The sequence below is a fragment of the Eptesicus fuscus genome, chromosome 6 (assembly GCF_027574615.1).
Source record: "Eptesicus fuscus isolate TK198812 chromosome 6, DD_ASM_mEF_20220401, whole genome shotgun sequence".
In the NCBI taxonomy this organism is placed as follows: Eukaryota; Metazoa; Chordata; class Mammalia; order Chiroptera; family Vespertilionidae; genus Eptesicus; species Eptesicus fuscus.
Genome location: NC_072478.1, coordinates 95,859,150 through 95,883,210, shown reverse-complemented (window position 1 = coordinate 95,883,210; position 24,061 = coordinate 95,859,150). Strand labels below are relative to the sequence as shown.

The following is a 24,061-nucleotide window of genomic DNA, read 5'->3' as shown; positions in this document are numbered from 1 at the left end:
ACTCCAACCAACTGAGCTACTTTACTAACTAGTTTTCCTAAGGTAAATAATAAAACCAACACTAACTACTGGTAAATATTCACTGTGTTCTAAGAATAAGTTGTGGATTCACATACATTTTTCCACTTAATCCTTAAAACACTGATATTTCTATTATTATCCCTATTTACATACCTGTGTCAGAGAAATACATGTATTCTGTCTTCATGATGCCCAACACCATTAGATTTGAAGGAAAACAATGATATTTGCCAATAGTCACTTTAGGTTGCCAAAACCACAATGTCATACCATTATGCCTCAAGGCTTTGAAACAGGATTTGGGGCCAGAGAATCTGCCACTGGACATTCATCAAAAAAATAGGATCAACCAAAATGAATGGTTGCTTAAGCTAATTTTCCCTTAGGGTAATAAATTAGTTTATGCCTGAGCTCAATAAAAGTATGGCACCCTCAGCACAAAGTTAATAACATTCGAATTTCATAAGCTTGCCATTGCAGATAGCAATGATTTGATTTCCCCACGCTGAGGAATAAAAGCAGAGCTCACAATTTACACTTAATGGATGTGATAAGATGCCTCACTAAAACAATTTCTGGGCTTAGAAAGCAATGAACACTGCAGGGGCAAAGCATACATGTAAGTGAGGTCATTTCATAGGGTTCCTCCAGCCACTGCAAAAGGTGGATTTTAGTAGAAAGTATAGGAACAGGTATGTACTAGTAAGGTGAGTAGATATCATCAGAGGTCATAGGTCTCAGAGTCTGATCATGGGAGGAGGGGCCTCTGTCAGTACGCTCTGGACTCTGGAGGACTGGGAGCTTTTGAGGGACATTGTGGTGGTGTTCAATGAATAGGAGCATTGGGGCACCCATGGCACTTCCATACAGGGCCTTTAGTAGCCTTTGGGATTCTATACCTCCCAGGAAGAACATGCATATACTGCACAGAACCTCTTGGGAAGGTGCTCAATGCACAGGTGATCATTATGCAAATACAGTAGAGTTAGGGCAGGGAAGTAAATCCCTAAGTATCAATTCTGATACTGACTTATCCTACTTATAATTATTTCCTTAGCTCATGCCTAGGTCATTTTTTTTTAATGGTAGAATAACAGCTGTTGCCAAGTGTGTTTATTTGACTCAGTCCATTATCAGAACTGTATATTTCCAATATGTGCAAGCTGTGTATTTTACTAGCAATCACGAATGGCCCATATAAAATAAATGTGTATGATTTTATTAGCTAAGATGAACTTTATTGCAAGAATTAGGACATCCAAACTAAATTGGGAGGCACTGGCATATATAATTACAAAGCCTATCTCATTTTGAGTATCATTAGCCTGAATACTTTGAAACTAATATGTTTGTTTACAGTTTTGGACTATATTAATTATTTAGCCTAATTTTGTTTCCCACCACTGGTATCAAAGATGGAATCACCTTCTCAAAAAGCATATGGGTTTCACAAATACCAAATGAAAATTGGGATAATTAAGAAGATAAGGAGGGAAAGTGTGGAGAAGGCATACAACATTCACTGGGAGCAAGAGGTATAAACAAGAAAAGACCATCAATATCAGGTCATGTTCTAGGATTATCACTGAAGTCCATTTTCTCTGGGTTAGCCCCCTTTTTGTAGCTTTGTTACTATTTCTTGTTTGTTTTAGCCTTCTTAAATAAAAGTGGGAGAATGTGGAGCAGCTAGGACTCCAACGCTATTGGAGGGACAACCTTTTGGCATTATTTTCTAATAATGAGCATGCAGGTAATCACCAAGAAAGGCCATCCCTAGGTTTCTAAAAGAAATGCATGCATATGTCTACTCAAAAACATGCATAAGAATGCTCACAGTTGCATTATTGGTAATATAAATGACTGGAATCCAAATCAAGAGAAGAATGGACAAATAAATTATGGTATATTCACACACTGAAATATTATATGACAATACAAATTAATGAACTACTGCAACATGCAGCAAAATGAATCTGAAAACTAAAAATTTGAGCAAAAGATGCTACACATACATATGAACACATACACAATATGTTTCTGTTTTTGTACAATTTAATAATGAGCAAAATTCAACCATAGAGCTGAAAGTCAGAACAAAGATCCCTTTGAAGGAAGAGAAATAGGCAAGGAATTGAGATGGGCCTCAGGGTGTTTGCTGGGATATTGGCAATATTTTATTTTCAGATGTGGTTGGTGATTATATGGGTTTTTATTTCAATTTGTGATAATTCATGAAGCCATATTTATGTATTATGAATTTTTACACATGTTACCTCACATTAAAAACAACAAAAGCATTTAAAAATAGGTTTAGGTGTGAGAGTTAACAGTAGAACATTATTAGGTCCCTGAGGGCAAGAAGTGTTTCTGTCTTCAACAACATCTTTTCCAAACCTTTGCAAGTGCCTGGCACTTGATAAGACGGCAACGGAATGATTTTCAGAGTATTAAATGAATCGATGAGAGTATGGGTTATTTTTAAAGATTCAGTGTTGGTGAAAATTAACTTGATAAAACTCACTCTTTACAAATATACATATCTTAAGAGTTGCAGCTAATATTGAAATGAGCTGCCTATATAACATGCCATCATGTGATTGCCATCAATATTTATGTCCTATTAAGCTTACCCCATATTAATCTTTTCCAAAGTTGAATGTACCTGCCCCTGATTCCCAAGACAATTTTAAATGTCACATAGGCATAGCATTAAAAGACATGAAAACACATAATTAGAAAAATGTTCCCTTTTTAGTTTTTTTCAGCACCTCTAATTATATTAAGGACAGAGTCTCATTATATTTGCAGTTTGCCTTTAACCACATTTTCCAATTTGCTAACCTAATTTCTAATGATAGCCAAATAAAGCTCAGCACTTCTTATAGAAAACAATATATAATTACAACATGATCACATTATTCTGGTTTCATTGTATTTACTTTGTGGTTGTCTTCTGTTATAAAAAGTAAAACTGTGGAAGTGGCCAAACTTGGGTAACAACCCCTTATAGATTTAGATGTCTTCATCCTTCCATTAATCAGCGTGTACTTTAGACTCTTTTGTGCAAGATGCAAGTCACAGATGGGAAGAAGTGCAAACTGCAATATTGGTATCAAAACACCTCTCATCTATTTGAGGAGACAAATACCCTAACAGCTAGAAAAATGCAACACACATAATATATAAGGCAATAATAGAAAAAACATTGTCATAGGGGAGACTATGACTAATCTCTGTCTACCAGCATCTCCAACTTGCTATTAAGGTTATTTCTATCAGTGTGACTCTGTATTCACTTCCAAATTTCAATTTATGAGGTAAGAGGAATTTTTTTTCTAGAACATAAAACATTTTGAGGGGGAGAAACCAAGATGGCGGCATAGGTAAACACCTAAACTGCTGCCTCGCACAACAATATCAAAACTACAACTAAAAGACAAAACGGACACCATCCAGAACCACAGAAAAGCTGGCTGAGTGGAAATTCTACAGCTAGAAGGAAAGAGGAAAGCACATTGAGACTCAGAGGAGCTGCAAAAGGCTGAGGTACAGAGACACTCGTGCACGGAGAGGACGGTCGGCTGAATGCACAGGCGGCTGAGTGAGCGGCTGGCTTTCTAAAGCAGGAGGGAGACCGACTGTGCTGAACTCCAGTCCTGGACGAAACTCTGGGAACCCAAACTCATTCGGGGGAATCTGGACTGTCAGGAAAAGAGAAAGCACACTGAAACTCAGGGGAGCTGCGGAAAACAGAGGTCCAGAGGTGCGTGCGCGTAGAGAGGACTGACTGCTGAGTGCACAGGTGGCTGAGTGTGAGGCTGGCTTTCTCAATTGGGAGGGAGACAGAACCTCCCAACTGCGCTGGACTCCAGTTCTGGGCGAGTTTCTGGGAACCCAGACTCATTCCGGGAGAAACTGGACTGTCTGGCAGCGGGCGAAACTCGAGGGCAGTTTTCTCTCAGAGGTCCTTGCAGCGATTACTGAGGGACACTGAGACCCAGGGCCCTCATAGGGCAGGGCTGACGGGAAGCCAAGGCTCTCTGCTCTACCCTGAGACTCTGCCCCATCCAAGTTGAGCACAGAGGCTTTTGCAATTTTGCAAGTCTTGTCTCATAAGGGTGTCTCCAGCACAGAAGTTCTCCCAGTGTAGACACAGCTGGTCCTCACAGCCAATTGGCCTGGAGGTCAATTCCTCCCAGTGATACCAACACCAATCAAGACTTAACTACAACAAGGCTGTGCACACAGTCCACAAAGGGGTGCACCAAGAGTGTCCACCTCAGGTAACTGGGAAGGCTGAGCCACTGGGCCATATAGGACACCTAGCACACAAAGCTACTCTACCAACTCAGGGAAGCAGCAAAAATGTGGAGACAAAGAAACAGATCACAAATGGAGGAAAGCAAATGACTGGATATAGAGTTCAAAACCACGGTTATAAGGTTTTTCAAGAATTTCCTAGAAAAGGCCAATAAATTTAGCAAGACCTTCGAGGATATGAAAAAGGACCAACTAGAAATTCAACATACACTGACTGAAATAAAAAATATTATACAGAGATCTAACAGCAGACTGTTTTATCTAACAGCAGATAAAAGAGTGAGTTTTATCAAGTTAATTTTCACCAACACTGAATCTTTAAAAATAACCCATACTCTCATCGATAAAGAGGACCGCAAGAATCAAGTCAAAGATTTGAAATACAAAGAAGCAAAAAACACTCAACCAGAAAAGCAAAAAGAAAAAAGAATCCAAAAATTTGAAGATAGTGTAAGGAGACTCTGGGACAACTTCAAGTGTACCAACATCTGAATTAATGGGGTGCCAGAAGCAGAGAGAGAGCAAGATACTGAAAATCTATTTGAAGAAATAATGACCTAAAACTTCCCCCACCTGGTGAAAGAAATAGACTTACAAGTCCAGGAAGTGCACAGAACCCCAAACAAAAGGAATCCAAAGAGGACCACACCAAGACACATCATAATTAAAATGCCAAGAGCAAAAGACAAAGAGAGAATATTACAAGCAGCAAGAGAAAAACAGTTAATTACCTACAAGGGAGCACCCATACGACTGTCAGCTGATTTCTCAACAGGAACTATGCAGGCCAGACGGGAGTGGCAAGAAATATTCAAAGTGATGAATAGCAAGAACCTATAACCAAGATTACTCTACCCAGCAAAGCTATCATTCAGAATTAAAGGTCAGATAAAGAGCTTCACAGATAAGAAAAAGCTAAAGGAGTCATCACCACCAAACCAGTATTATATGAAATGCTGAAAGGTATTCTCTAAAAAGAGGAAGAAGAAGAAAAAGGTAAAGATAAAAATTATGAACAACAAATATATGTCTATCAACAAGTGAATCTAAAAATCAAGTGAATAAAAAATCTTATGCACAGAATAAACTGGTGAATATAATAGAATCAGGGGCATAGAAAGGGAGTGAACTGACAATTCTCAGGGGAAAGGGGTGTGGGAAGAGACTGGACAAAAATCGTACACCTATGGATGAGGACAGTGGGGGGGAGGTAAGGGCAAAGGGTGAAGTGGGGACTGGGTGGAGGGGAGCTATGGGGGGAAAAAAGAGGAATAATTGTAATAATCTGAACAATAAAGATTTATTAAATTAAAAAAATAAATAAATAAATAAATAAATAAATAAATAAATAAAACTCCTTAGCCTGGCAACAAACAAACAACAAAACATTTTGGGGAACTGCTAAAAGTTCTTATTCCCTCTTCTAGAAAATAGAAGGTAATATAATACATATAAACATTTAAAATAGTTCACTTAATTATAGGGAGGTCACAGGTGGATAGCAGAATCTCTGCACTTTCTCATGGTCCATGAACAAAAGGTGAAACTATCCCAGATTTAGAATAGTTTAAAGGTCACTGAGAGCCGTGGAATAAAAATGAAGGCTGATTCTATTGCATGAAGTATCTACATATATTTAGATGTATATTTACCTGTATCAAATTCAAATATATTAAGCATATGTTAAAAATGAATAATAGGTACGTGTTTAATCTTAAACAAAATTGCAAGCTTTTTCTCCATTTTTAAATTTCCACTCGCAATGTATGAAAGTTCCAGTTGCCCTTCATCCTTACCAACACTTGGTCTTGCCAAAATTGTTTTTACTTTGCTCATTCTGATAGGTATATAATGTTATCATACTAAGGTTTTAATTTGCATTTACCTAATGCTATTAATGTTGAGCATCTTTTAATGTGCTTATTAACACCTCAGTAATTTAGATGAATTTAAAAGCACTATTCTGAGTGAACTATATGATTCTACTTATATAACATTCTTGATAAGAAAAACAACTACAGTGAGAAATAACACGCCGGTTGTTGCCAGAAGTGTGGGAGAGAATGTGACTACAAACAGGTGGCAGAGGGAACTATTTGTGGGGAGGGGTGCTAGAACTATTTAGTATCTTGACTTGGGATACTGAACTACAAGAATTTATATGTGTGTTAAAATTCACAAAACTGTATACCAATAAAGGTCAACCTTGCTCTATACAAACTGAAAAATAAAAGCCCAGTCAGTGTGGCTCAGTGGGTGAGTGTTGACCTATGAACCAGGAGGTCATGGTTCGATTCAGTCAGGGCACATACATGCCTGGTTGTGGGCTCGATCCCCACTGTGGGGGTGCAGGAGGCAGCCAATCCATGATTCTCTCTACATTGATGTTTGATCTCTTTCCCTTCCTCTTTAAAATCAATAAAAGTATATTTAATAAATAAATAAGAAAAACAAAGCTATCATGTTGTAAAGTGAATCAGTGAATTTTAAAATAGTCTTTGACATGAGATTTTGATGAAATTCCCTGATACTAAAGTATGAGGTAATTGAGTAAAAATTTAAAAATATCCTGGTGAGAAAGAAAATGGTATTGGGGTTTCTTTTCAATTTGGTACATAGATTTTTGTGTCTTTTTCAGACTTATATAGGATATTACCCTCCCTCGTTCTGCTGTACACAAATTAACTCCAACAATGTATGCTGTGGACAAGAAATAAGTGTGCTTTTGTTAATTCTCTGAGAATTTGTTAAAATTTTAAAATTAGTCATTCAAACAATTGCTCCCAAATCATATTGATTAATTTGGAATTTAGGAACCTTCTTTGCCATTTCATAGATGCAAAGTATTTATGTTCATAAAAATATACCAGTTTAAATACATTACTTACATGTAGTGCAATAATTTCATAACAATTGCATAAAATAATTACTATGCTTCAAATAACTAATTCTTGATCTTGATAAAATTTTGTGACTATGTATATATATGTATATATATGTATAAAATCATATATAACTATATAAAACCATATATATGTAATACTATATATAACTCTAAGGAAGCTAAAAGTCAACCATTAAGTTAATTACCAAGCAATTGAATATAGACAGATAAATTGCAACCCTCACCAGTTCCCTGATTATCAAGGCACACTTCTTCCTCAAACAGGAAACTGAAGTATTTCTCATGATTCAAATCTCTTACTGGAATATAATTCAAATTCTTCACTATGGCCGCAAGGCTGTGCAATAGGAAGCAGCTTTTTGTCCCCCAAAGCCTATATCCTGACGTCTTCATTCTTAATCATTGTCTTCCAGCCATCTGGGACATCTTTTAGTTCCTTAATCAAACCAGGCTTTTACTCCTTTCCGGGTCCTTGCAACCTACTGTTATCAATGATGACAAAGTTCTTCCCCTCAGTTTTTTCCTGGCTGATTTTTTCATCTCCTTATAATCTCAACTTCTTATCCATTATTCAAGAGTCTTTCATGATCATCTATCTAAAGTACATTTTTATTAATTTTTCTCCATGACACCCCACTTTTTTGGTGATTTCTTCAGCATCGATCATATTTAGAAGTTTGTTTACAGTCTGCCTGTCTTCAAACTGCAAGGTCTAAGGGGATTAAGAAGATGTCTGTTTTTCTCACTGTTTTATCTCCAGTACAGTGCAAAACAAGTATTAGGAATTCAATAACTATTTATGGCAAGAAGGCCAGAAGCATAAAGAAAGAAATTTGTCCACTTTGCATTGATTTTTATTTCACATTTAACATAACTCAACAAGAGTCAAATGATATCCCATGTTAGCCCATTTAATAGAGGAAAAGGACAGAATCACATAAATTTGTGGGTTAAAAATGGTTGAATATAAAATGTGTATCTGATTACACAACTTACTTAAATCAGAGATAATAAGTGAAACAAATCGATATAAAGGTAGAACACTGCTGATAAGTAAAAGTATGGTTACGATATATAAAATATTTAACTATCTATAATAATAAAAGCATATTATGCTAATTAGACCTGACATCCCTCCGGACGAAGCTGGGGCTGTGAGGGAAGCCCAGGTCCCAGGTGCCTGCTGGCAGCTGGAGGGAAGCCCAGGAACCGGGTGCCGGAGGGAAGCCGGTACTGGCAGCAGGGGAAGGAAGGCCTACTCTTGCATGATTTCATATACCAGGCCTCTATTATTAATATAATATAGTGTATATTTTTTAAAACCATGTCTTTATTCTAGATTACAAATTCCACAGAAACAAGGACTATTTTTGCCTTGTTCAATGCACTTTTCTGTATCAGGTATAGTTCCAGGAACACAGTGGATGCGGATTAAACCAAATGTGATTCACAAAATAGGAATTAAACAGATCACTATTTAGATCACCTAAATCAGAGTGTGCAACCTCTCTATCTCCAATTTTCTGCTTTATATTCATCTGCAATTTTCTGATCAATTGAATTGATACTTAATCATCTATTAAGAATATGTTTGAGAGATTATACTTAAAGTCTGAAGTCAAGGAGAATAAAATTGAATGAGGAAATCTCTCCTTCCCCCTGTGATTCTCTGCTGAGTTTACTTTGATTCTCAGTCATCAGGGAAATTGATCTGCAAAAATCCAAATGGCAGCAGGTCTACAAAAAGATGCTCCTGGCATGGACCTTGGAAATTCTGTTCAGGGCCTATTGCCCACAAGGGTACCTGGAAAAACCTAGTCATTGTGATGGATATTTCTAGCAGTATTTGAGTGCCAAGATATCCTTGGTTTTATGGCACTGAGATGACTTTATTTCCTGTTTATCTTAATATATAAAGGATTTTTTGTCAAGTGACATATGATATGAGTGGAAAAAAATTTTAATCTATTCAGAGTCACTTTTCCTGTTGAATATTTTTCATGCTCTCAAAAATATTAGCTTAGTTTAACTTACTGTGATCTCTCCTTTTTAACCACAAACAGAAAATATTTATAATAAAAATCTCACAGTTCCTAAAGCATCTCTCAGATAAAAATTCTGTATTAAAGACTAAAAAGTTTAAAACAAAATGGAAGAAGGGTTAGAAGCTCTTAGGGTAGCTGGAAAGAAGTTTGGAAAATAATGCTGATATTTATAGGAATCTAATGAAATACAGTGAGGTGACAGTTGACTTGTGTCTGAGAGAGGGCAGGAGCTGATGCTGGAGAGGTTGTCAGGGATCAGATCATGAAGGACCATATTGAGTGATCATATGCCCAGTTTGCCTGGGAAAGTTCCAGTTGGCACCTGTGGTTCTGACATAATTATTCATAATGATGTTCTCTTTCACTAAAAAAGTTCTCCATTTTTGCACAATAAATATATGGTCATATTGCCTACAACTCTAGATAAGACAATTGGATCTTAGGAAGAAATGGGAGTTATTGCAAAGCTCTAATACAACAATATAACATGACCATATTTATGTTTTAAGAAGTCATTCTGAAGTGAAATTGTCTTTATTTGCAGATGACACTATCTATATATATAAAAGTCCAAGTGACAGTTAAGACTGGACAACTGGATGACCGGATGACTGGCTGGTAGCTATGATGCCCACTGACCACCAGGGGGAAGACGCTCAATGCAGGAGCTGCCACCTGGTGGTAAGTGTGCTCCCACAGCCAACCTCCTGAGGCAGTCCCTCCCCGCAGCCCGCCTGATTGCCTAGATCACCGGCCAGGCCGAGGGATCCAACCTGTGCATGAATCTGTGCACCAGGCCTCTAGTTATATATAAAAATCACAGACTCTACAAAAACTATTAGAATTAATTACTAGAACTAATACCACAGGATATGCATTAACATACAAAATAAATTGCTTTTCTGTATAATAATGATAAACATTTGGAAAATAAATATTAAAATAGAATAAAACACACAAGATACTTAAGAATAAACTTGAGAAAAATGTGCAAAATTTTGACACTGAAAAATACAGTAAGTTAGTGAGAAAAATGAAAAAAATATAAAAACAAATGGAGAGATAAATTATGTTTATAGATTGAAAGACTTAAAATTGTCAAAAATTTTTATATTTTCTAAACTGATCTGTTTATTCAGTACCATTTCAACAAAGATGTTTTGTTCTGGTATAAATTGGCAAATTTTCTAAAACATATAAGGATATAAAAGATTTAAAATAGACAAATTGGTCTTGAAAAAGAACACGTGAATATGTTGCATGTTTCTTACCTGATTTTAAGATTTACTATAAAGCTACAATGATCAAAGTTATACCGTGCTGACATAAGCATAGACAAGTAGATCAATAAAATGGAATACGGATTCCAGAAGGAGACCTAGACATATATGCTAATAACATTTTGGCAAAGTTACTGTGGAATGTCAATGGAAAAAATAAAACCATTAAAAAAATAGGGCTGGAACAATTGGATAAAAGCATGGGGAAGAATGAATATCAACTTCTAACATGTATTATATAAAAATAATAATTTGAGATGGACCATAGAGCTACATGAAAAACCTGTAACTACATTGCTTCCAAAAAAATATGATAATATCTTTGCATACTTAGGGGAGGGAAAATTTCTTAGAGAATACAGAAAAAGAAAACTCACCATTATTAAAATAACGACAAATTTTTACTTTCTAATAAGTAAATAAATAAATAAATAAATAATCAACCCCAAAATGGGAAAAATATTTTCACTAGAGATATCTGCCATGGATTTTTAAGTAAAATCCTTAAAGTACTTCTTCAAGTCATAATAAAATAAAATATAATAAAATAAAACCCAAAACCTAATAGATACAACTTTAGCCCCACAATAATGGCTAAAATGCAAAAGACTCTAGAGCTTTTAATGAAACATCAAAAGGTGACAGATTTGCATGTGTGTGCATAAGGACAGGACACCTTGCTTTTAGAATGCTGATTATTTGAAAGGACCTAAATGCTCCCTTGCTTATTCTAATTGAATAAGATGATGAAGGGGGATAGTAAAAAAAAAAGTTAAAACTATTTTAAAAAATTAGCTGGCAATTTATTAGTATACTATAGGCCCGGAGCCTGGATTCATGCACTGGTGGGGTCCCTTGGCCTGGCCTGTGCCCTCTCGTAATCCAGGACCCTTGAGGTATGTTGGACTGCAGGTTTTGGCCCGATCCTGCAGGCTAGGCCAAGGGACCCCACCAGTGCACACCGGGCCTCTAGTATGCATACAAGATCTTTGGTTAATCTCTTCCTGCCCTCCCTCCTTCTCCCTTCCCTCGAAGATTCATCAGTCTGCTCCATGTTTCCATGACTGTGCATTGAGCATCTGTCCCTGGTGGTCAGTGAGCGTCACCAGTCAAGGGTTGCTTAGGCTTTCATATATATAGATAATTACTCTGATCTATACTTCTACCAAAGATTATAATGTATCAATACTGAAAAATTACTGAGGCACTAAAATCTTGTTTTGTATGTATTTTAATAGCCATATGCAATGTATTTTGCACTTAATTTTAAAAAGCTTCAAAATGTTCACTGTGTTTCTTTATCCTATTACATCTAAGTTTTCAAGCCCTAATATTTCTGAAATTAATTGAAGCTCACAACTGGTATGTATATTTAATGTGGTTCTGTTTTTTTGTTTTGTTTTATAGTTAAAAATTTTTATATTTAGAATTAGGCAGCTGGACTCAGTTTAGATGATCTCAATTTTGTTGGCAACATCCAAAGCATCATAGTCAGGAGCCAGTCAAACATATGCCTTCTTCTCTCTATCAGGCCTGATCAGGGTGTTGACCTTGGCCCCATCAATGTCATAGACCTTCTTCACAGCATATTTGACCTCGTGCTTGTTGGTCTTGACATCCACAATGAACACAAGTGTATTGTTTTCTTCTATCTTCTTCAGGGGGAACTTGATGATGGCATAGTGGTCAAGCTTGTTTCTCCTCGGTGCGCTCTTCTGAGGATATTTGGGCTGCCTTGGGAGGCTTAGTGTCTTTGGCCATCAGAAGGTGGGTGATGTGCAGATCTTTTTTGTGTGGCTGCAGATGCCTTTCAGCACTGCTTTCTTTGTCTTCAAAGCCTTTGCTTTGGCTGTAGCTTTAGGAGAGGAAGGGGCTTCCTTCTTAGCTTTTGGTACCATCTTTGTAAAAAGCGCAAGGTGGTTATGTCTGTGTTGTTTACCCCTCTGTTTGACTATATTTGACTACTTAGATTGACAGTGACACAGAGAAGGTGAATCAGTTGCAGGTAATGGGGAATAGATCATTTTTATGCATGTAACTTGAATACCTATAAGATAGGGAGTAAATGGAGCAAAAATCCATCACCTGGAATTGATTTGTAAATTTAGCCTATGTTAAAGTAGTGTCATATATGACCATATTGCTTTATTTAAATGTTTTAAATATGGTCTTTGTTTATTATGTAGATGATGCAAAACCTATTATGACCAAGAAAAGTGATGGACTATTAAAAATCAACCAATTAGATGATTGTAGGTCAGTTTCAGCAGGATTGTGGATCTTCGTTTCTCTGTCCTTTGCTTTCACTATGCTAGAGAGCTGTTATAGCACCATGTGACTTTCTCATGTGGTATTTACCTGAGTTAAAATTTAATAATTATTTGTACACCTCTTTGATCATTGCTATCTCCTGAGATTCAAACTCCATGATGGAAGAAATCATGGCTTCTGCTGCCTCATAATTATACATCCAGTTCCTAGCACAGACCTAGCTGAAACACTAAACCTAACTACATTTTGTATCTAGAGTGGCTCTCCTCAAATGTATTTCAAATGTACCTCAAAAGCAGCTTATAAAAAAGGACTGATAACCTTCCAAATATAACATAAATAAGAGTCATGCACTTAGTTTTCTATCAAGACTACATTGGCAAGTTATATTCAGTTTGTTTCAGCCATTTTATTTAAATACTTCCAAATAAATTACAGAACTCAGTATGTATTTGTCTGACTAAGCACATTTTGGTTGTACAACTAAACTTGAGTTTGTGGCAGGGTTTCCGTAATTACAGAGATCTTTGCTTTAAAAGACTTCCTTGTTTTTCTTACTATGTTATTTGGGATTCATACAGTTTTCTTTATGAATGGGTGGAGAGTGTAATATCAGCACTACTTATTTAGCATTTACATAGCACTTTATCTGTAAGAGTTATACAATGAGTTTCATAATGATATAGATTATTACCATATTTTGTACCCATATCATAAAAGTATACAAATTAATATGATTTGAAGTTACATTTTATGTTACCCTAATGTGTAACTTAAAAGAACTTTTTATTTCCTCTTAAAGGATATTTATTCTCTATAATAATAAAAACATGCATAGCAAATAACATTCCACTAATGCAAACTGAAGAGGCCTTTTATATCTCAAGACAATCCAACTATTTCCTTACTTTTAGAAAGAAAAGGGCTGACTATACTTGTATGATATGGCACATAGACTAAAGTGAAACTGGGGAAGCTAAAATCTGCTTTACAGATAATATTCAAGGAGCTGTGGACAGTCCCTTAGGCTCTTTGTGTCTCATATTTTATAGCCATCATCTTCTTTATCTAACTCATAAGCTATAGAGAGAATAAGAACATGCATGTAAACATTCTCAGAAAAAATAAAGTCCCAGTTTCTAGAAATTATATCTTCTTATTCCTCTAGAAATTAAGCTTGATATTAAATTATCACATGCCAAGTTATCAAAGCAGTTGCATGTATAATTGAGGTGATTAAAAACATCAACCTTAAATATCTACATATCGGACAACAATTTCAAAAACACAACTAAAAGACAAAAATGTCTACCACCCAGAACCACGGGAAAGCTGGCTGAGTGGAAGACTGACAACTAAGAACAGAAAGGAGCACAATCGCTGAAAAGCTGAGGTACGGAGGCACGCGAATCGGGCCTGCGGCGGGCGGCTGGGTGCGCGGCTTTTCTTCAACCCGCAGGGAGACAAGCTCCCGATCACTCTGAAATCCAGTTTCTGGGGACACTCGGGGGACCCAGGCACCTACGGGGAGAAGCTGGACTCTCGGCCATCGGGTCGGAAAGTGAGAGTGACTTTTTTGCAGTGGTGCGCCCAGCAATCATTGTTTACTGCGCTGGAGCGTGGGGCGCAGGGACTTGGAAACGGGAAAGGCAGAGACGGCTGACGGCAGCCATCGCTGTTGGCCACGCCCCAGCCTAGTGACGCCCTGAGACCCCGCCCCGCCCTGAGGCCCCGCCCTGAGGCCCCGCCCCGCACATTCTACAAACCCGCCCAGGCTCCACACAGCGGCTTTTGCATATAAATGGCCTGTTCTGTGGCAGCTTAACCAACTGCAGCTCCAGTCAGACTGCTCCAAAACCGCCCAAGCAAAGGAGGAGAAAACTAGCCCTTGCTGTAGCTCCTGCTGGGGAACACACAGTACACAAGGGTACACCAAGAGTGTCCACCTCAAGTAACTGGGAGGCTGACCCGTTGAACCAATAGGACACCTAGTACACAAAACTACCCTACCAACTCAGGGAAGCAGAGAATATGAGAAGGCAAGGAAACAGATCACAAACCAAAGAAATGGAAGAAAACAAGCGATTGGACATAGAGTTCAAAACCACAGTTATAAGGTTTTTCAAGAATTTCATGGAAAAGGCCAATAAATTCCATGAGGACCTACTAGAAATTAAACATACACTGACTGAGATAAAAAATATTATACAGAGACCCAAAAGCAGACTAGAGGATTGCAAGAATCAACTCAAAGATTTGGAATACAAAGAGGCCAAGGACACTCCTCCAGAGAAGCATGAAGAGAAGAGAATTCAGAAAGTTGAAGATAGTGTAAGAAGCCTCTGGGACAACTTCAAGCGAACCAACATCAGAATTATGGGGGTACCAGAAGAAGAGAGAGAGTAAGATGCTGAAAACATATTTGAAGAAATAATGAATGAAAACTTCCCCCACCTGATGAAAGAAATAGATTTACAAGTCCAGGAAGCGCACAGAACCCCAAACAAAAGGAATCCAAAGAGGACTACACCAAGACACATCATAATTAAAATGCCAAGAGCAAAAGACAAAGAGAGAATCTTACAAGCAGCAAGAGAAAAACAGTTAGTTACCTACAAGGGAGCTCCCATACGATTATCAGCTAATTTCTCAACAGAAACCATGCAGGCCAGACGGGAGTGGCAAGAAATATTCAAAGTGATGAATAGCAGGAACCTACAACCAAGACTACTCTACCCAGCAAAGTTATCATTCAGAATTGAAGGGCAGATAAAGACCTTCACAGATAAGAAAAAGCTAAAGGAGTTCATCACCACCAAACCAGCATTATATGAAATGCTGAAAGGTATTCCTTAAAAAGAGGAAAAAGAAGAAGAAAGATAAAAATTATGAACAACAAATACATATCTATCAACAAGTGAATCTAAAAGTCAAGTGAATTAAAAATCTGAGGAACAGAATAAACTGATAAACTTATTAGAATCAGAGGCATAGAATGGGAGTGGATTGATAATTCTCAGGGGGAAAGGGGTGTCTGTGTGGGGAGTATGGGAAGAGACTGGACAAAAATCATACACCTATGGATAAGGACAGCGGGGGGGGGGGAGGTAAGGGCAGAGGGGGGGTGGGAACTGGGTGGTGGGGAGACATGTGGGGAAAAAGGAGAAACAATTGTAATCTGAACAATAAAGATTCATTAAAAAAAAATATCTACATATCGAAGGTACAAATATCCAGTTGTTAAAGTAGTAATATTATTTCTATTTTAATATTCAGTATAGTTGCCTTGATTTTGTCTTTCACTTTTCAAATGATTTTTTGTAGGAAAACTGAAACAAATTATCCTTAAATTTACTCAATGGAGGGGCAAGATCTCTTCTTTGAAAATGGGGTGACATGCAGAAGCTAAATGACTGAATTGCAGATTAAACTATGCTTTATATACACAGACTTAACCATTAAGAAAATGTACTTTCTAAGTATAATATTGGTTTGGGATCTAAATAATGCCATTTAACATGTTTTTAAACATATTAAAAAACAAATAGTGGATTATTCCTAAGCATTTCTGCTTAGAGCTTTCAATAAAAATAAGATAAATTTAAGAATGGTATACTTGATGGAGACTGAGGATCTCAAAACATGCTACTATATAGATTATTTTAATTTCTTCAGTGGGTTCATTGGAAGTAAGGTATCTGTTCTGAATTCTATTGTCTAAAGATAGAATCAAATAATTATAAAAATTAATGCTGATAAATATAGATAATCTAAACTAGTTAAATACCCTTGTGAGAAAAGAGTATTGATAGGGTAAAACTGGTCAAAAAGTATAGAAAATAATTAGTGACAAATCTAAAATGTAACCCATTCTCATGATCACTTGGAAAAAAAAATATATAGTGACTCCAAATCATCTTTTACTTATACAAAAAAAGGCATATTTAGAAAAGGATACACTGAGAAAGAGTGGCTGTGGCCCGAGAGATAAAACAAAGAGGTGGTAGGCCTTCTGAGGCCCTGCTGGAGAATGAAGGGGTCTGGATAAAACGGTGAGAAGTTCTGTGTGAGTGAGTGAATGATAGGGCCCACAGGAAGGAGAAACTTCAGTTTGATCAGCACTGTTGATAGGTCAGGGGAGGGATTCACAGTGACCTTGCTGGTAATTTTTTAGGGGACCCCATTAGTGCTGCTGACTGGAGTGAGAGCAGCTCCCTGGTTTCTGGAAGGCACCCACTAAGGACAGGGAACTGGATGCCTAGGATGGGATACACACACACACACACACACACACACACACACACACACAGGCACACATATATACTTATACGTGTATATGTCTTTATCATTAGGCATCTACATCTATCTCTATCCACAAATATACTACTTTACCATTTTATTACTTTATAAAATAAGTGTTTTATACTTCTAATTATCTGTTGCTTTTAAGCAGGTCATTTAATCTCTCTGTAATCTTGATTTCCTAATTTGTTAAATGTGGTTGACAATAACTACTTCACAGATGTTAGTAAAAATTAAGTATATATAATAGATATTAATCGTATATTAATTCATTAAAATATTTCATATGTTAAATATATTATTTATATATACATTAATTAAAATATACATTCTATATTAATATTTATATGTAAAATTTTGGTTCAGTGTGTATGTGTGCATGACATGAGTAGCTTTGAATGTCTGAAATTGATATTATGTTGTGACTATTTACTTTCTTATGTAGGTATTCAGAACAAATCACCCCAATATGTGCTTCTGTGGTATGTGGATTACTTTGAGCTAAAGGAAACTGAGACCTTCTGGGCTCAACAGAAATTTCTACTCCTTCCCTTTCCCTAGATACCTAGAAAAATTTGAATTAGAGGCCTTTCCCATAATAAGAAATTACCAGAGATAAGCTTTTGTGATCTATCATAGAGCAGGGCAAACGATCAGTTACTGAACATCTACTCTTCTTGTTGCCTGACAATGACCCTCTGAAGTCCCAAGGGGCCTTATCTCATCCTTAGTTCAGAATATCATATATACCACATTTTCCCTTTCTGTCTCCGAAGCTCTCGTGTATGTGGGGTCTTTGACCCTCTCAGGTATGTGGGGTTGTCATGGGTACATATGTCATTAAATTTGGTTATTTTCTCTTCTTCATTTGTCTCATGTAGATTTAATTATTAGACCAGCTGAAAACCTAGGAGAGTAGAGGAAAATTTCTTCATTAAACACACTAACTTTGAAGATATCACATAGATATAACCTAGTAGTAGAAGGATGAATTCCTCTCTTTATATCTGTCTGAATAAGTTATCATATCTGGAATGCTCATCCCAATTGAAATACTGAAATTTAAGCACATAAATTGTGCTGACACCCACGGTGGTCAAACAATTTTGGAACTGTGCTAATTATAACTTTTAACCAATTTTCTGTGATCTGTAAATTTAGCAGAAGTACTTCGGAGAAACATGCAGGGGAGGAAAAACAATTTTCTTTCTAACTGTATAGGTTCTTGGCTGTAATTAAAAGGTGGGTTAAACAGAATTTTGGTAACATGTATAACCTCCTGTATGGATGGGAGGTATCCAGGAAAAATGAGTAGGTCCCTGGAATACCCAATCTGTCACCTTACATATCATCTCCAGCTAAAGACAAAAGATTATTTTAGGGGGAAGGCAGATATAGGAGGTTACCTAGCGAAGCACAGTAAACTGGAGGCATGGTTATTTTGAAGATCTAAATTCCTACCTTCTCAATTGATAAGATTTCCTACAGATTTAGTCATTCTTCTCTTCCAGGTACTGGGGAAGGAGACACTCTTACAAATGGAGATTTCCCATATAAATATAAATGGCTCTTCCCAAAAGGGTAACTTCTACTGGCTTTCAGAGCTTCTCCGGGGTCTGCTATTTATTAAAAATAATCAGCCTAAAATATTTTTATGCTAAAGAGGCATATTATGGGATGGCAAAGTCTCCCTTTCACTATAGCTATTTGTCGTTAAACTGTGGAAAGTCTGTCTTGAAATGGCTAGGAAATTGTAACTGAGAAATAGCCACAACCTTAGTAATGTAATGTTTACAGCAAAGATAAAGTCTATAAAGTTAGTCCTAACTTCATTTGAACTTGAGCAGAAATCCTTGCATGAAGCACATTTTTAAGATATGTACAAACAGAGGCTTCAAACATTAAATATTCTATAATTCAATGTTTTGAGTTGATTAGCTCTTAGCTCTTCTAAATGGAGTCTAGCATATCAAGCAGATATTTATGTAACTAACTATTTAAATTAAAAGCCAAGTTTTAAATTCCTGCCTATGATCCAGATGTTTTGTCTACAGGGCAGTGGGCTGCTGGATTTTGGAAGTAATTGGTGACACTTTTTTTGTGTGTGTGTGTTGTTTTTTTGTGTTTTTTTTTTTTTTTCACATAGATGTTTGCCTCAGTGTAGATTATTTGCAATATTATGTCTACAACTAAGCAATTAAATTTGCTGAGGAAACATTTCTTTTTTCTAAATAAAACAAAGTGGAACATTAGGAAAAATAGGAAATAACAAGCTTGTCTGCAGAGATTAATGCTGTAAATGAACAGGGTTAGAGTGAAGAGTCACAGTCTTCCCCTACATGCATGTTAAAAGTTAAAAATTGAAAAACTAGTTAGGGGATAAAAAGCTTTAGCAGCTCATAAGAAAAGTCACCTGAAGTATTTCTGTTCAAGCAATAGAAAACATTTACAAAATTGTAACTCAGTGTATTTTAAAATTAAGTGCTAGCACTTCAAGTAAGGGTTAGATTATCACAAATTTAAACAATTTCACCTCTGCTCAATCTATCCTTTAAAATTAGTTCTTTATCACTCAAAGTATACTATAAAATCTAATTTTATTCTAAGAAAAAAATAAACCATCTTTATTTCTAGCATTTACTCCTGTTTACTCTAAATAATTTTCTGTTTTATCTCCATTTCTTTCTTCTTCTTAAGGTATTTCTACTCTGAGATGAAATGTAGTTACATCAAAAAAGTTATAAAAGTAGGAAATTTGTCTTAAAACCTAAGTGTATGAATATTTGTATATGGAGTGTGTTAGGACTATAGGAACCTAACAGAGTGTATATAGTTTGAAAATTAAATTACATACACATGCATACATACCTTTAATGAGAGAAGTCTCTATTTTTCAACCAATGTTTTTTTAATACATGAGGTGGGTTTACTAAAAATTTTATAGCTATTTCTGACCTGTTATAGTTTGTATAATATACTCAATGACTTATATACAAACAAAAAATTCTGAGGTGAAATTGACTCATTGTGCTCAGCTGATGATAAAAGTGGCAATAATCCAAGCCCTTATAAACATTGAATATGGTGGCGAATAAACTTTGGAGATTAGTGAGGCATATACCACTTTTCTTCAATGGTGGTCCAAGGTACTTGTTGAAAATGAATACTCCTAGGCTACACCCCGGACACAATGGTTCAGAATCTTCCAGCATGTGGTCCAGGAATCTCCATTTTAGCACGTTCTTCAGGTGAAGCTAATGACAGCACTATATACAAGATGACAGTTTAGGTAATTTTGAGTTTTAGAAATTAACAATTTCACACATAAGAAGAGATATTAGCTATTTATATCTTCACTCCAACGCTTCTATTCCTCCTTAGGTGAACACAAACTAATGAATTTAGTCAATTTAATGAGGAGGAAAACATTCTTTGGAATTATATAAATGAAAAAGTCAATTAAATGTTTTTAAAATGTCCCTTAAACTTTTCAGGTGGTTCTACTGCCACTATTTACCCCCACAGCCTTCTTTAGATTGTCTCCTAGGATCCCACATTTTTCCAGTTACTTATGGTCCTTCTTTAGGAGCAGCTTCAGAGCAAAGTCTCGATTTCCATCCATCCCGATTCAGCCATGCAACTGGCTTTTTTATGGGATTGCAGCAAACTGAAACTCTGATCTCATTCTCTGCACCGACCTGCAATGCCTTGTTTCTGTCATCACTGAGGAAATGTGAAATCCCCCTATGGGAGAGCTTGCATGGCATGTGGCTACCATTATTTAGGGCTATTTAAAATACTCTGCCAATAATTGAAAAGTGAAATGTATTTCTAAGTTTTATATATTGGAAAAGAAAAAGTGGTACTGTTGCAAAAGAGTAAGACATCTTGGGTATTCTCCCTTTCACTATAGCTGTTTGTAGTTAAACTGTGGAAAGTCGGTCTTGGAATGGCTAGGAAATTGTAACTGAGAAATAGCCACTATTATGAGTAACTATAAAATTAAAGATATTTTTGTTAAAGTAAGACCATTAGGATGAAATACATAAGGATGTCCTTATCTATTTAGTTGCAAAATGTTTATTAAGATGGATGGAAGGTGAATAGGAAGGGAAGACCTATTTCCCTCTGTCTTGTGTAGATTTTAATCCACAGGTTTCATAAAAGGTAGGGATATAAGAATGATATTTTCTACCCTAAAACCACCATCAACTGTCTAATTTCTGAAACAAATTAAGAGCTACACACAACATTAGACAGAAAAACCTGCCTGCAAATTTTGAATAGGAAAATGTTTTTCCAGGATTCCACTAAAATGTATTTGCCCATAAACTATTTCCAGTAAAAGGACCTCTCCTCTTCTAAGAAATATACTTAATATTATATTCTTAATGAAAATGCACTCTATTTTTGTAGTGCAGGAGGAAAGTGAGAAAAATGCTGGAAAAATTAAGTAGGTCCTCTCTCTGCTTAGAAACTCCAAGAGAGGCTTTCACTCCTTGTTTTGCCTGAGTCTCTTCTTTATCAGAAATCTGCATCTTCCATTACCTGCCCTAAAAAATGAAGCATCAGAGAAGTTAACTCATTAATTTTAATAAAATCAAATAACAGTTTCACCTCCATCTTTCTTATCTCACTTTGTTACAACTACTACATAAGAGTGTCAACTCCCACAAAAATCTTAGGGCAATGGCTTGATATATTCTGTAGCTACTTTTTTTTCTTTTCTTAGAGGGGTGTAGAACTACCCTAAATATAGAGTTTTATTTCAAAATGACAATACAGGAGAGTTCAAGTACTGTAAATAGTGGATCTCTAACCTGCACTTGGTCCTTGCTGGAAATCCTGAGATGTGTTGAGGGGGGTGTTTTGGATGTGTAGGTGGGTAGATCAGTGGTGAACTGTAGTTGGAGGAATATTCCTCTGATACTTGTGGTGCAAGGAAGTTAAAAAAAAATGTAGGTGAAAGCACTTCAGATCACACACCTGCTCATGGTTTTGGGGAATCCATATTCCCCTCCCATCTTTTCTGTTCAGTGAATCAAGGCTCTAGGGCATTAATGCATACTTCACAATGTTGGCATCACATTCCCTTGGTTCCGCATAGTTTTCAATACTGCAGCGAGGCCAACTCTTTCCAGACTTATATTCCTCCATGCATCCATCAACTAGGTTCCTTAGCCCATGCCCCAGAGCACCCCTCCCATCTCAAGGAGGAGGTAGTAATAATCAGAGTAGGGTCCTCGGATGTCATTAGTGCTCCATGGCTCTGTTGGCCTTCTGTCTGCACTATATGGATGTCCTGTGTGAATTTAGGGATGACCTATGGGTTAGACAAGCCTCTTTCCATTTGGCTGTAAGCGGAACTGCTGTCCCTGGTGCTGAACCGTGCTTGTGTGTCGCGGAGCCTGCTGCCAGGTCAGTGGGGCTGCATAGAAAACTGATCTTAAGAATGCCAAAGTGCAGGAGCAAGCAATACTTTGATGTTTAAGAACAGAACGCCTCCCCCAAACGTGTATCTCCCAGGTGTACGCCAGTACCTCATTTGCAGTATTCTCCTCTAGACCCCCACCCCAAACGCCTCCTCCAACATGGCCTCAAATGCCAGCATGTATCAGCACAGCCCACCTAGAGATCATTTTGCAGTAATATCAACATGCTACTCCTCAAACACAAAGTCTTTAATATATTAGCTTTCCCACTCTAAGACAAAACAAAGCAATGCGATAAATTAATAAATAAACGAAAGTGACCTTCCTCTTCCCCCCCTTCCTTCCCCTCCCCACACATTCACATCCCCCTAATTTACAAAGCCCCAAATCCTAGAAGAGTGTCTTAAATCTGGGTGGTCTCCGTAGTGCCACATCCTCACCCTTCCCCCACCTCTCCGGAACAAAACGAAGCTGAAAACGGCACATCTTACCCTGGGTAGAGCGTTAGCAGGAGCAGGATCCACACCGTCATTTTCTGTGAAAATACAGGAGTGCAGTAGACTGAGCTTCCTGTGCTCCATATATTTGGCGAACTCATCGCTTCCCCCCCCACCCCCTCTGCTTCTCGCCTCTCGGTTGCAGAAGAATCCCTCCCCTTTGTATTATTATTATGCTTATGATCTGGTGGTGGCTCCCCCCACCTGCCTCTAGTAGGTCCCGTCACTGGGGAGATATATTGCTACCAGCTTCAGGAATTAATATTCAGAGGGCAGAAATAAGATCAGCACACACGCTTGCAGATACCATCAGAGCGTCAGCTCAGGGAGCGGCTTCCAAGTCTGGGGGAATAATATAATTGAGGTAGGGGGAGGGTACAGGGAAAGACACTCAGAGAAAAATAAGGGGGGCGGTGAGAAAGCAGGGACCCTGATAGACATACCCTCTTATGTCCCTCACACTCACACATACTCCTCCAGTTCCATCCTTGTAGGTTTATTTATTTACTTGCTTTTATTTTTCTTTTAGAGGGGGCAGGGCTCTGTGTGTGTGTGTGTGTGTGTGTGTGTGTGTGTGTGTGTGTGTGTGTGTGTGTGTGTGTTTAAAAGACATAAAAATCACGAGAATCTCTGCGTGATCAACTATCACGCAGATTAACTGTGAGGTCAAAGTGGAAGCAATGCATACTGCTGCTGCAGCAGGAATTAACACATGCCTTGCGTCTCTCCAGTGCTTTTTAACCCTTCACTGCACGCACAAGTATGCAAGGCTGGCTTTCATTCCCATGAAAGCCTGGAGATGCTTTAGCAAACCCGTAAACTATACACCAATGGCAGAAGGTTTGTCTCCTTGGATCTGCCCAGAATCCTTGTTTAAAATCGAGCAGTTTTAGAAATCCTGATTACATTGTGGGGGGAGGGAGAGCCGGGTGTGGGGGAGGAATGGCTGTTTCACTGTAAAACCATCCTGTTTGAAAACAGATTTGAT

The 24,061-nt window shown here is 37.3% G+C and overlaps 1 protein-coding gene and 1 pseudogene across 6 annotated transcripts in view; both read right to left on the bottom strand.

The window, feature by feature from the left end:
• Positions 1–23,174, bottom strand: part of GABRG2 (gamma-aminobutyric acid type A receptor subunit gamma2) — an 87,039-nt gene extending 63,865 nt beyond the window's left edge. For all 6 annotated transcript variants that reach the window (XM_054717039.1, XM_008147644.3, XM_008147645.3 and 3 more), the window contains exon 1: positions 23,068–23,174. In XM_054717039.1, coding sequence (XP_054573014.1) covers positions 23,068–23,174 — 107 coding nt within the window. The remainder of the gene's footprint in view (positions 1–23,067) is intronic.
• Positions 11,988–12,469, bottom strand: LOC103291579 (60S ribosomal protein L23a-like; annotated as a pseudogene).
• Positions 23,175–24,061: the final 887 nt, after the last annotated feature.